Source organism: Phyllostomus discolor, chromosome 7 (genome assembly GCF_004126475.2).
Source record: "Phyllostomus discolor isolate MPI-MPIP mPhyDis1 chromosome 7, mPhyDis1.pri.v3, whole genome shotgun sequence".
Taxonomy (NCBI): domain Eukaryota; kingdom Metazoa; phylum Chordata; class Mammalia; order Chiroptera; family Phyllostomidae; genus Phyllostomus; species Phyllostomus discolor.
Genome location: NC_040909.2, coordinates 72,540,672 through 72,555,626, shown reverse-complemented (window position 1 = coordinate 72,555,626; position 14,955 = coordinate 72,540,672). Strand labels below are relative to the sequence as shown.

At 39.3% G+C, this 14,955-nt stretch overlaps 1 protein-coding gene and 1 pseudogene across 1 annotated transcript in view; one reads left to right on the top strand and one right to left on the bottom strand.

Annotated features, from left to right (window-relative positions):
• The window catches only part of TCEA1 (transcription elongation factor A1), a 47,741-nt gene that overhangs the window by 9,122 nt on the left and 23,664 nt on the right, over window positions 1-14,955 (top strand). The window contains exon 2 of the mRNA XM_028518685.2: window positions 834-896. Coding sequence (XP_028374486.1) covers window positions 834-896 — 63 coding nt within the window. The remainder of the gene's footprint in view (window positions 1-833; window positions 897-14,955) is intronic.
• Window positions 11,465-13,805, bottom strand: LOC114501917 (annotated as a pseudogene).

Here is a 14,955-nt window from a genome sequence, read left to right as displayed (position 1 = left end):
AACCTAGATCTCGAATTTGAATTTTCTTTCAGAATTTACATTTACTACCTTTCAAAAACAAGATAGGTGGCAGTGTTTTTGTGACACACCAGTGAGATATAGAGACATCATGAGAATTTGAGTAAAGAGATGCCTTTTCAGTCCTGGCTGGTGTGGCTCAGTGGATTGAGTGCCAGACTGAACCAAAGAATTGCTGGTTTAATTCCCAGTCAGGGCGCATGCCTGGGTTGCAGGCCAGGTCCTTGGTAGGGAGCGTGTGAAGAGGCAAACCACACATTTGATGTTTCTTTCCCTCTCTTGCTCCCTCCCTTCCCTCTCTCTAAAAATAAGTAAGTAAAATCTTTTTTTTTTTAAAAAAAGAGAGATGCCCTACTCTCCCTGTGTATATGTGAATGCTAAAGGTGCTGAGCATTCCCACTTACTCAGGGTTGGCTCCTTTATCAGACAGGTGCTCTCCATGGAAATTTGGGGTGTGTTATATAGCACCACAGTAAGAAATATATTTTACATTTCTACTTGGGCCACATATAAACAAATACTATTGAAAATAAACTTTCACAAAACAATATTTAACAAGTGCTAGTCATAATTCAGTAAATGGAGTTTGTAATCCTCTACTGAGTTTCAAGACATATTTGGAAAAATCTTTCTTTTTCTCTCTGTATTATACATATATATGTGGATATATACACATACACACTGTATGTGTGTTTACCTTTCTCATGAGTAATGAGCCATAATGAATTGTAGATAGGAAAACATAAATTTAAATTCTAGTTAGTTCTTGCTTTACTATCTGGGAAATTCAGTATGAAATTATTTTTACTTTATAGGCTGGAGCATTAGATTTGCTGAAGGAACTTAAGAATATTCCCATGACCCTGGAATTATTACAGGTATGTATTACTATGTGTCATAATTTTTGAATAGGTAATTGTCATAAAATACTGAAATGTCTCTAATACCAATGTAAGTTTTTTGTATTTTCTTATTATATTGTAAGCCATTATTAACTTGACTTTTTTTCAAGATAGTAACATAGATGAGTCTAATAAGTTACCATTATAGAACATGTTGCCTCCCTCAAGAACAAAACCCAAATCTCCATGATTAACAGTGGAAGTGAAATCATTGTGAAAGAGGATGGACTCTTGGCCCTGATTTGATCTCCCAAGATTTTACTTTTTTGGTCTGTCTTTGATAGCTCTGCCACTATAAAGCTAACTAGCCTCTCATGAAGATGGCAGGGTGTTGCTCTTCTCCCTTTTTTTTTTTTGCACTTGGCCAGCAATATGCATCAGATGTCTAGTAGGTATTGCATAGATTCATTACTCTGTGTTCTTACTCTAATGGTCTATGATGACTAAAACTTAAAAATAAGACTTTAACAGAAGTCAGAATTTAAAAAGGAAAGTAAATAGTAGCATGAATCTACTTTCTACTACACATTTATTATTATCCATTAGTGCCACTGGTGATATTTCTATAACAAATCAGAATTTAGGGAAAAATAATGGGGATGCCTGAACATGGTGGTTAGGGAAAAAAAATCACGTATTTATTTTTATTAACAGCTAACTGAAATCAAACATTTTGTTCACTTACGAAGCCAGTAAGACATAGTTGTATGGGTAGTACTAATGACTACCTGAAGGAAATCACAGATATTTTATCTTCATATTATAGTTGTTGTAAATGTATTGACATCTGTTTTTGCTTATTATGGTAGTTTTATATCTTATGCTAGTCTTATTTAAAGTTGTAAATTAAGGAACAATATATTACTATATTACATTTAAGAAAATATTTTTGTTACCATTATTATATAATTTGGTTTTATATGTAATCCTATATATTTTATTTAAACCATTTAAAAACATTCTGAAAGGGGGTCCACAAGCTTTAGATTGCCAAAGGGATTAATGGTGCAAAAATGGTTAAGAACTCCTCTAAATGTAAACTTGAGAAAAGAAACAAGCAATTACAAGATCATGCTTTCTCAGTTTAGTTATCCTGTACAAGGATCAATAGCTTTTCTGGCAAACTAACCTTGCCTTTGAGATAGTACCTTAACATTTAGGTGTGGCCTTATCCTGGCAGGCCTATGTAGGGACAAACCATATCGAAAACAACACACATGAAAAGATGTTCAATATTGCTAGCTATCAGGGAGATGCAAATTAAAACCACAATGAGATACCACTTCACACCAGTCAGAATGGCCATCATAAACAAAGCAACAAACAAGTGTTAGAGAGGTTGTGGAGAAAAAGGGACCCTAGTTCACTGTTGGTGGGATTGCAGACTAGTACAACCACTATGGAAAACAGTATGGAGTTTTCTCAGAAAACTAAAAATGGATCTGCCTCTTGACCCAGCAGTTCCACTGCTAGGATTATATCCTAAGAACCTTGAAACACCAGTCCAAAAGAACCTATGCAAAATACCAATCCAAAAGAACCCAATGTTCATAGCAGCACAATTTACAATAGCCAAGTGTTGGAAGCAACCTAGGTGCCCATCAGTAAATGAATGGATCATAAAACTAGGTACATTTACACAATGGAATTCTATGCAGCAGAAAGAAAGAAGGAGCTCCTACCCTTTGCAACAACATGGATGGAGCTGGAAAGCATTATGCTAAGCGAAATAAGCCAGGCAGTAAAAGACAAATACCATATGATCTCACCTTTAACAGGAACCTAAACAACAAAACAAACAAACAAGCAAAATATAACCAAAGACACTGAAATAGAGAACAGTGTCCAGAGGGGAGAGGGGAGGGAATTTCAGGGGAAAGGGGGAAGGGTTTACAGGAACAAGTATAAAGGACATATGGATAAAAAACTAGGGACAGGTGGAAGTGGGAGGGAGGAGGGGAGGGCTGGGTCGGTGGGCTGGGATGGGAGTAAAAGAAAATTATACTTCAACCACAATTAAAATAAAATTTAAAAAAATATTTATTCCAAGTATTTATTTAAGAGAAATGTGTAGTATTATGGAGGATGTGGAGGTTGAGTAAACCTATCATTTATAATCACATTAGATTTTTTTTTATGTGCTTCATCCCTGGGAAAGTCTACATATTTATATAACAAATATTTGAGTTTTTATTAGGGTTAGGGATTGTGTTGGGGTGATAAATAAAATATGGCCTTTCCCCCTCATTGATCTTAGTCTCACAGAGGAAAACTGTCATGTAAACAAAGATATAGTCGCCCAGATATATGTCTATATAGAATTCATTTGTCACAGGTAGGGCAGGCAGAGATACAAAGTTTACTTCTTAATCTGATGACTTACTCTGGGAGGCCCAGAATATCCTTCATGTATATAGGTGATAAAGTGGAAAGTGAGTTTCAAAATATTAATAGGTTTTCCCTAAGCAGGTAGGACTAGGGAAGGTATTATCCTAGCAGAGAAAATAGTATGTGGAAGTAGTGTGGCATATTAAGGTAAAGTAAGGGCAAGTCTGATACCAAGGTTGACTTCACAGGTAGGTTGGCATAGCTCTGTTGAAAGGCCATGGTGCAGGGAAGTACATGACTGGATTTGCATGGTGGAGGAAATAGGAGACTGGAAACAGGAACACTTGTTGACTAATGCAGTAACTTGGGAGCAGTGATGAGTTCTTGAACTAAATAGTAGCAATAGGAATTGAGAGAAGGGGAACTTGTTAATGATGAACAACCAGTAAGAACTGGTGGCTGACTGGATAGGTGTGAAGGAGAAGGAGGAATTTAGGATGGCTGAAATTTTTGCTGTGGTGACTGGTTAGATGGTGGTTCCATTTGGCAGTCGAGACAAATCCAAGAAAGATTATCTGGTAGGGTTGGATGAGAAGGATATAAAGATGGAGGGAGGCTGGTGATGAGATAAAGGATAAATTTGGATCCATTGGGTTTTGAGATGCCTGTGAAAAAAGTAGATGTAGATGTCTGATAGGTAGTTGAACTTATCTTCTGCAGCAGTATAGAACTCCCTGCAGTGATGAAAGTATTCTACCATATTTTTTTGGACCATAAGATGCACCTAGGTTTTAGAGGAGGAAAATAGGGAAAAAAATTGAAGCAAAAATGTGGTAAAATATTTAATAACATAAATAGCATAATATTTCACCAATGTAAATGCAAACAGAACTCACAGCAGCATTAACAACCATTATTCCACCCAAATGCGGGTGGCGGGGGAGGGAGGGAGGAGTGCGTCTTACAGTCTGAAAAAATGCAGTATATATGTGTTGTGTAATGTGGTCATTTCCCAAAATGACCTCTTACACCTAGGCCTGTGATTCATTTTGAGTACCATTTTATATGCCTAATAGCAAGTAAATGAGGATTCCAGTTTATACACATTCTTGTCAACACTTGTTACTATCTTTCTTTGATTATAGCCATCCTAATGGGTGTGAAATAATATCATTTGGGTGTTGATTACCATTTGTCTAATGACTAATGATGTTGAACATCTTTTTATATGCTTGTTATGCATTTGTGTATCTTCTTTAGAGAAATGTCTGTTTGGATCCTTTGCCTATTTTCTTAAGTAGGATAACTTGTCTTTGTATTATTGAGCTGTAGTAGTTCATTATGTGTCCTAAATATGAGTCCCTTATCAGCTGTAGGATTTGAAAATATTATCTCCCATTCAGTGGATTATCTTTACTTTCTTAGTGGTGCTCTTTGAAGTGAAAAGGTTTAAAATTTTGTTGTGTAATTGATCTGTTGTTGATTGTGTTTTAGGTGTTGTATCTAAGAAACCATTGCCTAATTCAAAATTATAAATTTATTCCTACATTTTCTTCTAAGAGTCTTACAGTTTTACCTCTTACACCTAGGCCTGTGATTCATTTTGAGTTCATTTTTAAGTGTGGTATAAAGAAGAGGTTCAACCTCATTCTTTTACGTATGGGTATCTAGTTGCTCTATGTTTTAGTGTTCTTTTCTCCAATGAGTTGTCCTAAAGATCCTTGTTGAAAATTCAGTGACCAAAGACTTAGGGGGTTATTTCTGGATTCTTTTTCTAAAATTTGATTTGAGAGAGAGAGAAGGAAACATCCATTTGTTGTTCCACTTATTATGCATTCATTGGTTGATTCTAATATGTGCTCTGACCAGGAAGATGGAACTTGCAACCTTGGTGTATTGGAACAATGCTGTAACCGACTGAGCTACCCGGCCAGGGTCATTTCTGGGTTCTTAAATATACTTTGTTAATCTTCATATCTCCTTATATAGGACTGCATTGTCTTGATTACTATTGCTTTGTAGTAAGTTTTGACATTAGAAATTATGAATCTTCCAACTTTGTTCTTTTTTTTTTAAGATGACTAGGAGGGTGACTTTATTCATAGACTATGCAAAAATAGAGGCTGCAGAAAATAGGGATTTGGATTGGCAAACTTGTTGCCCCCTTCTACCAGCCTCTTTTCTTCTTCCCTAACTGCCCTGAAGCAATGGGGTGGGGAGGCAAACCTCCCACCCCTTATCTTGCTCCAGAGCACTCCACCCAACCAACCAGAAACAAGAGCCTTACGATGAGGTTTTCAAGGGAAATAATTGTGTTTTCTCTATTCCAACGCACTCTTCAGACACACACTTGTCCTGGGATTCAGGCTTAGTTGAAATTCAGCCTATATCATGTCCTTTTTATGGGAGACTCCTGACTGCATCCTCTATGCTGAAAGACTGTAAAGCCCATAGTTGTTCTTACTCAGGGTAGCCAAGGTGTGGGAGAGTGACTGATCTTTGACTCTGGAAATCTCTTGAACTTTATGCAAGGCCAGGCCCAAGTGGGCATATTGTCAAAGACTTATGGAACCATTGCTGGGGTTATAGGGGGCATCTGTTTCCACAATGATTCTTTTTCTCCAACCAGATCTGTTTCAAAGCTTCTCAGGCCTTGGTAGAGGCATAAGTCAGGACTGCCGTGAAGCCCACAGACATGTGAAAATGCTTTAACAGGGGCTTGTTGACCAGGTGGCTACTGGTGAAGCAGTGTCTATGGTTCTTGTAGTCTGAGGGCACAAAATTTGTTTATGACACTTTGCAGATCTTTGTCAGCTTCTCAGCATTGGATTACCAAGAGCTTCTTTAGAGACATGGGCCAGCTGCAGCTGTTTTTTAAGTACCTTGTGCTGTTCTGGGACAGGCGTGGTACACTTATAAGAGTAATCCAAGCCCATTTTCCCATATGCCACAGCCTTTGGATGCCTTAAGGCTTGTAAAGGGTTTCTTTCTTGAATCCCAATGTAGTAATGTGCTAAATGAGGGTGTTAGCCAAATTCCCTCCCCTGACTAGATCCTCTTGCAACAGCTCCTCGCATAGGCAACGTGTCAGTGTCCTAGATCACAGAAGTCAGAGATGGAACCCTGAAATTCCTTAGGAAGGAGATTAGATATTTCTGAATTTGCTAAAAGGTTTCTTTGAAAGACAAGTTGGAATAGGGTATGTGCAAGTGACAATGGCTATAGATGAAAACTTCCTCTAAGTTTGCCTCTCTATGGCTCCTTGGCAAGGAGCTAGATGCATGTCCTTCATAGGAATTGGGTGGTGTCTCCTTATGGACTCTTCTTTTCTCTTTCATTTCCTTTTCTTCTAAGCTTCTGTAGAAATGAAATGGGTGATAATTTTGTGATCTGCCTTCCTCTTTTGCACCCAGATCTCTGGAGGTATTTTGGAAGCTCACTATAAAGTTGGATGAATGATCACTCAGGAGGCCCTGCCCGCTTCTCCCAGCCTGAAGTGTGTTATTGCTGCTATCAAAGCATTCTGACTGTAGTTCCAAAGCACTTCAAGATTTTCCTAAGGCTTTGGTTCAGTTTTCAAGCCCAGAACACGCTTCTACAATTACCAAACTCTTCAGTTGGGACAGCACTACTATTTTGGAGTTGTCAAAAGTGCTTCTGGGACTATAGGGCACTTTGATTTAGTTTGCAGTACAAAGCCCTTCAGAGATGTCAAAGTGCTTCAAAAGCCTACAAGTTACTTTAAAACAGTGGTGTCCAACTTTTTGGTGATTCTGGGCTACACTGGAAGAAGAGTTGTCTTGGGCCACACATTAAGTACATTGCAATACGTAATCACAAAAAAAATCATAATGTTTTAAGTAAATTTATGATTTTGTGTTGGTCTGCATGCACAGCCATTCTAGGGCAGCATGCAACCTGCAGGTCCCAATTGGACACCCCTGCTTTAAAGTCTACACATGGTGAAAAGGATCAGTGCCTCTCCGTCAAGATGACGGCATAGGTAAACACAGTTCACTTCCTTGCACAACCACATCAAAATTACAACTAAATTATAGAAAAACCATCACTCAGAACCATCAGAAATTGAATTAAATGGAAGTCTGACAACTATGAAATTAAAGAAACCACATCCATCCTGGTTGGAGGGGGTGGAGACATAGAAAGGGCTGGTCCCACATCCACGTGCAGTGGACAAAAAATTCAGGAGGGGTATCTCAGAAGCAAGGAGTCCCAGCCCCACACCAGGCACCTTAGCCCAGGGTTCCATTGTTAGGAAGATAAGTCCCCATAACTGCTGGCTGCAAAAAACAGTGGGGATTGAGTTGGTAGAAGAAACTGCTGGAGTCACAAGTCGTTCCTCTTAAAAACCCATACACGGACTTAGACTCATTCTGTCTGAGCTCTAGCACCCGGGTAGCAGCTTGAAAGGTACTAGTGGTATGCAGAGTGAAACAGAAGTATGTAACATCAAGACGAGAGCTAGGAGACAGCCTTTTCCCAGACAGAAAGATGGGTGGAAGCCATTGTCCCTTTTCTGAACCCTACCCCAACAGAGCTGAAGAAACAGTGGCTGCCATTTCTGAGTCTCCATCAACCTGGCTAACACTGTTTGCCCCACCCTGGAGATTCCCTGAGACTCTGTCCCACCCAAGCTGCTTTTCCATATGAATTGCTAATCTTGACTCATGCTTCACAATTTTCCAAATTCTCTCAAACATGCAACATCTAGTCACATTGAGCCCCCAGCCTCCGTACCTCTTGCTGAGTGGCCCCAGGTCTAGCACTAGCAGCAACCAGCCTAGATTCACAGCTTGGCTTTGCCTGAGAATCTCCAGTCACAGCACAAGTAGCAGCCATCTCAGATTGCTTTATAGCTCAGGCAGAGCAGCCTGGACCAAAACACAAGGGGGGACTGACCTTGGCCCACATCACACAGGAAGTCTCTCACCCTAGAGCCTGCACACCCAATAGTGGATAACTATTGACCATGTCAGAACACCACCACTCTGCTCCTGCACAGCTGTTCCTCCATGGAGGGTGGAGGTTGGTGGTAGTGGTCACACCTAGACCTTATAGCTGACTGGCCTGGGTAAATCCCTCCCATTGATCTGCCAATAGCAATCAAGGCTCAACTACAAGAGAAGGGTATACTCAGCCCACAGGATGGGCATATCTCAAATACCCAGCTTGGGTGATAGGGGAGGCTGTGGCACTGGACTCTATAGGACTGTTACATTAGTCCATGCTACCAAGATGGGGAGTCATAGCAGTGCTCCCTAATACATAGAAAAGAACATAGGAAGATTGCCAGAATGAGGAGACAATGAAACATAGACCAAATAAAAGAACAGATCAAAACTCCAGAAAAAGAACTAAACAAAATGGAGATAAGCAATCTATCAGATGCAGCATTCAAGGAACTTAAGACCTCAACAGCATAAAAAAGATCCAGTCAGAAATAAAGGATACACTAATTGAAATAAAGAACAGTTTACAGGGAAACAACAGTAGAGTGGACGAAGTCATTCACATGATAGGAGTGCTAGAAGAAGAGAAAGCAGGAAATTGGAAATCTATTTGAAAAAATAATGAAAGAAAACTTCCTTGATTTGGTGAAGGAAATAGACATGCAAGTCCAAGAAGCACAGAGAGTCCCAAAGAAGATGGATGCAAATAGGCCCAGGACAAGGCATATAATAATTAAAATGCTAAATGTTAAAGATAAAGGGAGAATCTTAAAAACAGCAAGAGAATATCACTTAGTTACCTACAGGGGAGATCCCATAAGATAGTCAGCTTACTTCTCAAAAGAAACTGCAAGAACAGATTGGCAAGAAATACTTCAAAGTCATGAAAAGCAAGGAGGGACCTATAGCCAAGACTGTTCTACCCAGCAAAGCTATCACTTAGAATCGAAGGGCAGATAAAGAGCTTCCCAGACAAGGAAAAACTAAGGAAGTTTGCCATCACCAACCCATTGTATGAAATGTTAAAGGGATTTATTTAAGAAGAAGAAGGAGATCAAAATTATGAACAATAAAATGGCAATCTCTCTCTGTCTATCATCTATCAACAATTGAATCTAAACAACAAACTAAGGAAACAAGAAGAGACAGAATCATGGATACAGAGAGCGTTTTGATGGTTGCTAGATGGGAGAGGGGTATGAGGGAATGGGTGAGGAGGTGACGGAATTAAGTACAAATAGGTAGATACAGAATAGCCATGGGGATGTAAAGTACAGTATAGGCAATGAAGTAGCCAAAGAATTTATACGCATAACCCATGGATGTGAATAATGGTGTGGGGATTGCCTGAGGGAGTGGGGGGTGCTGGGTGGAGGAGGGCAAAGGGAAAAATTGGGACAACTGTAATAGCATAATCAAGAAAATATAATAAAAAAATGAAGTCTACACATGGTGGTCCCCCTTTAGTCCCTGGCCCTTCAGCCCTGTGCACTGTGGCCAAGTAATACCCAGAGCTGGGAATTCCCTCTGGGCCGTGCCCCACTCACCACTTCTCACCCAACACCCGAGTCCTATCTGTTCTTTTTGAAGATTGTTTTTGCTATTTTGGGTCTCTTTATGATAAGTTTCTCTATTTTTGTACAAAAGGCAGCTTGTATTCTGATAGGGATTGCTTTGAATATGTAGCTTGATTTGATTAGTATTGCCATTTCAACTTTCAAGTATTGCAGTCTGTTAATATGGATGTTTTTCCATTTATTTAGGTTTTCCTTAAATTCTTTCAACGATGTTTTATAGGTGTATGTTTTTTACCATAAAATTTAGTGGCTATCTTCAAATCATTTTTGCAAAAACTCATGAGTGATCATAAAAGTAATTTTTTTTAGAGCTCTGCAATCTGCCATTCCTTATGATGTTGACAGTGTCTCCTGATCTCACTACTCATTCCTTTCTGCTTTACCACCAATGTGCAGCTGACTCCCTTAGTCTGCTTGATATATTACCTTCCCAAGGTAATGTCTTTGTAACTATATAAATCATGTTCTATAGAAACCAGATGGCCAGCCATGGGCAAAGGTATACACTTTCTCTGTCTAGAATTTGATGATGCATAGTTTCTCTCTAAAACTTTTATTAGTCTTGCAGTCAAGAAGCCTGTTTAATACTATGATTTCTAATGTTACTTGAGCACAAAATACTCTTTTATAACCCCCCTATTAAATCCTGTAAATCATAGTTTACCATTTTAGGAAAAAATACAGAGTCTAGGGAATTCTTAGGCAAACCTAGACATGACTGTTCAACTAAAAGAGCTTTATAATTATTTCCTCTGCTTACTTTCTTTTAGTTTTCCAAAAATACCTCCTAAAGGGGAAAAAGACCCCTCCCTCAGATCTTGTTTTTCATCTACCTCAGCAGCTTCATTTCTTACTATTCTTGATGGGAATCTCTTCCTTAGATAAGCATGTTTATTACAGTTTCAGACTATATTCTCCATGTGGAATTTCTTAAGTTATAAGCAGGAAATCATTGATTCTTTAGTGGTCAGAATATCCTGTGATAACTAAAAAAAGATCACCCTATAGCCTACAACACATAGGCTGTTCTTACACCTTTGCTCACCTATGACCACCTCCTAAAATTACATTTTCTTTGCTAATCCTTTTCAACCCCAAGCTTTTGAATTATATTAGTAACTCAAGTTACCTCTTCCACTCATGTAAAAAGTAGATTTTCTTCTGGGTGGTGAATGGGAGGGAGAAACTTATGGGAGTGGAGGTAAGGAAGAGCTGTGAATGGGTGCTAGAAAAAAAGGAGTGCCGTAGTCATTGGGGCAAGGAAGTCATACCTGACATTCAGTATACCAGCTGCATGGGCAAGCCCCTCTTTTAATCAGTTACCTTCAATGGGACAGTTTTGGGTTCATACAGTGGTGAGCTGCGCATTCAGGCCAGGCACTTGCCTCTGAAAGGTTTTCTGTATTGAAGTGCCTATTTCATCAGCTGATCCCCCCCCAAAAAAGAATGTTTTAGAAAAGTGCTAAAAAGTTCTAAAGTTCTATTTTTTTTTTCACTAAAAAAGTTCTTAGAACCTCTTATTTTCTAAAAGCAATAAACCACTTTCTGTGGATTAAAAAAAAAATGCCCTCAAAACATTAGTCCCAAATCATTTTGGGGCTTTAGGTATTTGTAGTTCCCCATTATCAATTTATTATGGAATCTGCCATGTTTGGGTTTCTTTTTTTAATACTCATTAAAACTTTATTGTAAGTATCATACATATTCAACCTTACATGATCTTGATACATTTCTGCTCATTTTGCAGAACACAATCCTGCAATTTCCTTAAATCTTAAGAATCACCTACTTTAGATCATTTCAGACTGGCCTGCCTGGCCTTCCACCCTCTGTCTGTGATGGTGTCCTCTGCAGTGTGCTCTGCCTTATGCCCAGATCCTTGGGGCCAGGAGAACCTGCCCAGGATTATGCCAGCCAGAGTATCCATTCTCTGTTTTCTCTTTGTCCCATTTTCACCCCTAACCTGACTGGATAACTGTGGATACTCTAAGCAAAGTTAACTCCGGGTATGTTTTATGGAGTATTCCAGAACCTAAAGTTGGTAAATTATTATTGTTAATTTTTAATGGAACTGGGGAGAAGGAGTTGGGAAAAATTCCCTGGAAAGATAGGCTGGAGCACTGTAGAGTAGGATTTAGTTTTCATTTCTCCTGCATCACCCAGGCCTGGCCTATAGGTGGGCAGCAGATGTGTCCTGCTCACACCTAGGAAGTGTGGCCAGTGAACAGCCACTGGGATTTGAAAGCAAATTTGAGAAAAAAAATAGCAAAGGAAGCAGTCCATAATGCATAATCTGACATGTCCTTCCTGAATAACATTCCTCTTCCTCCTTTTATAGCATTTATGATCAGCTATAATGTAGAATGGTGCATTATAATAAAAATAATATTATAATAGCAGTCATTTCCCATCTGGAGTGCTATTCCACTGCTTGCAGATAGCTGCAACTTTAATGCACTTGAAACACACTAGGAATGAATGATAATTCTCCAAACTAAGGAAAACACCTAATTTAAAAAAGGTAGAAAACACATGCTAATTTAATGGCAAACATTTTAGAGTATCAAACCTTATTTTTGATGCTCTAACAGTAACAATATTGGAATTAAATGAGGGAACAGTAGGATCCACTCTTTTCCCAAAAGAATATTGAGATCATCAGCCAGAGATTGCAGGGTTCTTTTCCCGATACAGTGGCAGAGAAGGGATGAGCCTGGGTCAGTGGCTTGGCTGATCCCAGTGTTGTCCGCAGGGACTGTCAGTGCTGCAGCAGGAAGTTGGTAACCACATTAAGGTCATTCTTTGAAGCTCTCGGCTTCCAAAGCATCACCTCTGGACAATCCCATCTCCATGAGCCGGGCAACCTGTTCCTCAGAAACCTCTAGAGGAGGGGATGCGTGTTCAGACTGCTGACCATCCGGATAGTTTACATTTTGTTGCTGCCAATTGATCATTCCTCCCTGCTGCTGCCTTTGTTGCCTTGCCTGTATAAACTGAGACAGCATCAGCTGCCAATTGAGCACCTCCATTCTCTGCTGTCTCTGGATGTCCACTGTGGTCCCCATCCCAATTCTGGCTTAGGTGGTGGGTTCTAAAGATGAGAATGTGGGCTCAAGCATCCAAGAAAATAAATTTTGCCATCCAGTTAGGGGTGAACAGCACCTGGTATACTTGTAATATTTTGCTGTTATAGCAGATACTGGAAATAAGTCCACTGATGGCTATACTCCAGATATAGGAACCAGAGGTGAAAAGCTGTTGTCTCAGTATATAAATCAGTGCTGTTTGTGATGGACAACAGGTCCAGAATATGTGCCAGTTGGACTCTTGGTTCGGAGCAGTAAAATGGTGCAAACAGAGCAAACACAGGTGCCAGGAATCCAGAAAGCAAATTCGTGGATGCAGAGATACCAAAGCAATACCACACAGTTTCAACAAGGATGAAGTTGATCAAGCCTGACAAAACCCAGGAACCCAGCAAAAAGGATGCAAATTTTTTGCTTCCATATCTTGTTTCAAATATCCTAAAATTATAAACAAGCAGACTACTGCAGAAAGTATCTTACAAATCAAGGCAAATTATTCTTCCATATATTAGCCTCCAAATCTGGAAGTCATCCTTGACTGCTTGGAGGTTATATAGGAAGAACCTCTGACAGTGTGGCAGAAGGGCCAGCAAAAGAGGACACTGGGGACCAGTAAAAGACTCTTAAGACAGAGGTGTCTTGTAAAGTGTGCTGGAGCTGGTGCTACAGAACATGGTTCCCCCTGACTCGGAGCCCAAGCAGGGTGACTACAGGGAGGGGAAGCAGAGATGGAAGAACCAGAGACCGCCCCATGTTTGGGTTTCCAAGAGATATATGTAATAACATAGGACCCTCTGACTAAATTCATATTCTGAATTTTTAAAAAATATATTTTATCAATTATGCTATTACAGTTGTCCCATTTTCCTCCCATTATTCCCCTCCACTGTGCACACCCCCTCCCACCTGCTTTGCCCCCCTTTAGTTCATGTCAGTGGGTTGTACTATCAGTTCTTTGACTTCTACATTTCCTATACTATTCTTAAACTCCTTCTGTCTATTTTCTACCTACCATTTATGCTACTTATTCTCTGTACCTTCCCCTGCCCCCACATCCACATTGATAACCTTCAAAGTGATCTCCATTTCTGTGATTCTCTTCCTATTCTAGTTGTTTGCTTAGTTTTTTGTTTTTTTTTTTTAGGTTTGGTTGTTAATAGCTGTGAGTTTGTTGTCATTTTACTATACATGTTTTTTATCTTCTTTTTCTTAGATAAGTCCCTTTAACATTTTATATAATAAGGGTTGGGTAATGATGAACTCCTTTAACTTGACTTTATCTGAAAAGCACTTTATCTGCCCTTCTATTCTAAGTGATAGCTTTGCTGGATAGAGTAATCTTGGATGTAGGTCCTTTCTTTTCATGACTTCAAATACTTCTTTCCAGCCCCTTCTTGCAAGGTTTCTTTTGAGAAATCAGCTGATAGTCTAATGGGAACTCCTTTGTAGGTAATGCTCTCCTTTTGTTGATTTTAAGATTGTCTCCTTATCTTTAATCTTGGCTAATGTAATTATAATGTGCCTTGATCTGTTCCTCCTCAGGTCCAACAGTTTTGGGACTCTCTGAGCTTCTTGGACTTCCTGAAAGTCTATTACCTTTGCCAGATTGGGGAAGTTTTTCTTCATTATTTTTTGAAATAAGTTTTCCATTTCTTACTCTTTTTTTTTCTCCTTCTGGCACCCCTATAATTCAGATGTTGGAACATTAAAGTTGTCCTGGAGGTTCCTAAGCCTCTCATTTTTTGAATTCTTGCTTCTTCATTCTGTTTTGGTTGAATGTTTCTTTCTTCCTTCTGCTCAAAACTGTTGGTTTGAGTCCTGGTTTCCTTCCCATCACTATTGGTTCCCTGTGAATTTTTCTTTATTTCACATAATGCAACCTTCATTACTACCTGGGTCTTTTTTATGCTGTTGAAGTACCCAGTGAGTTAGAGCATCTTGATAGCCAGTGTTTTAAACTGTGTACCTGATAAGTTGGCCATCTCTTCGTCTCCTAGTTGTATTTTTTCTGGAGCTTTGAAGTGTTCTTTCATCTGGGCCTTTTTTTTTGTCTTGGCGCACCTGTTACCTAGTA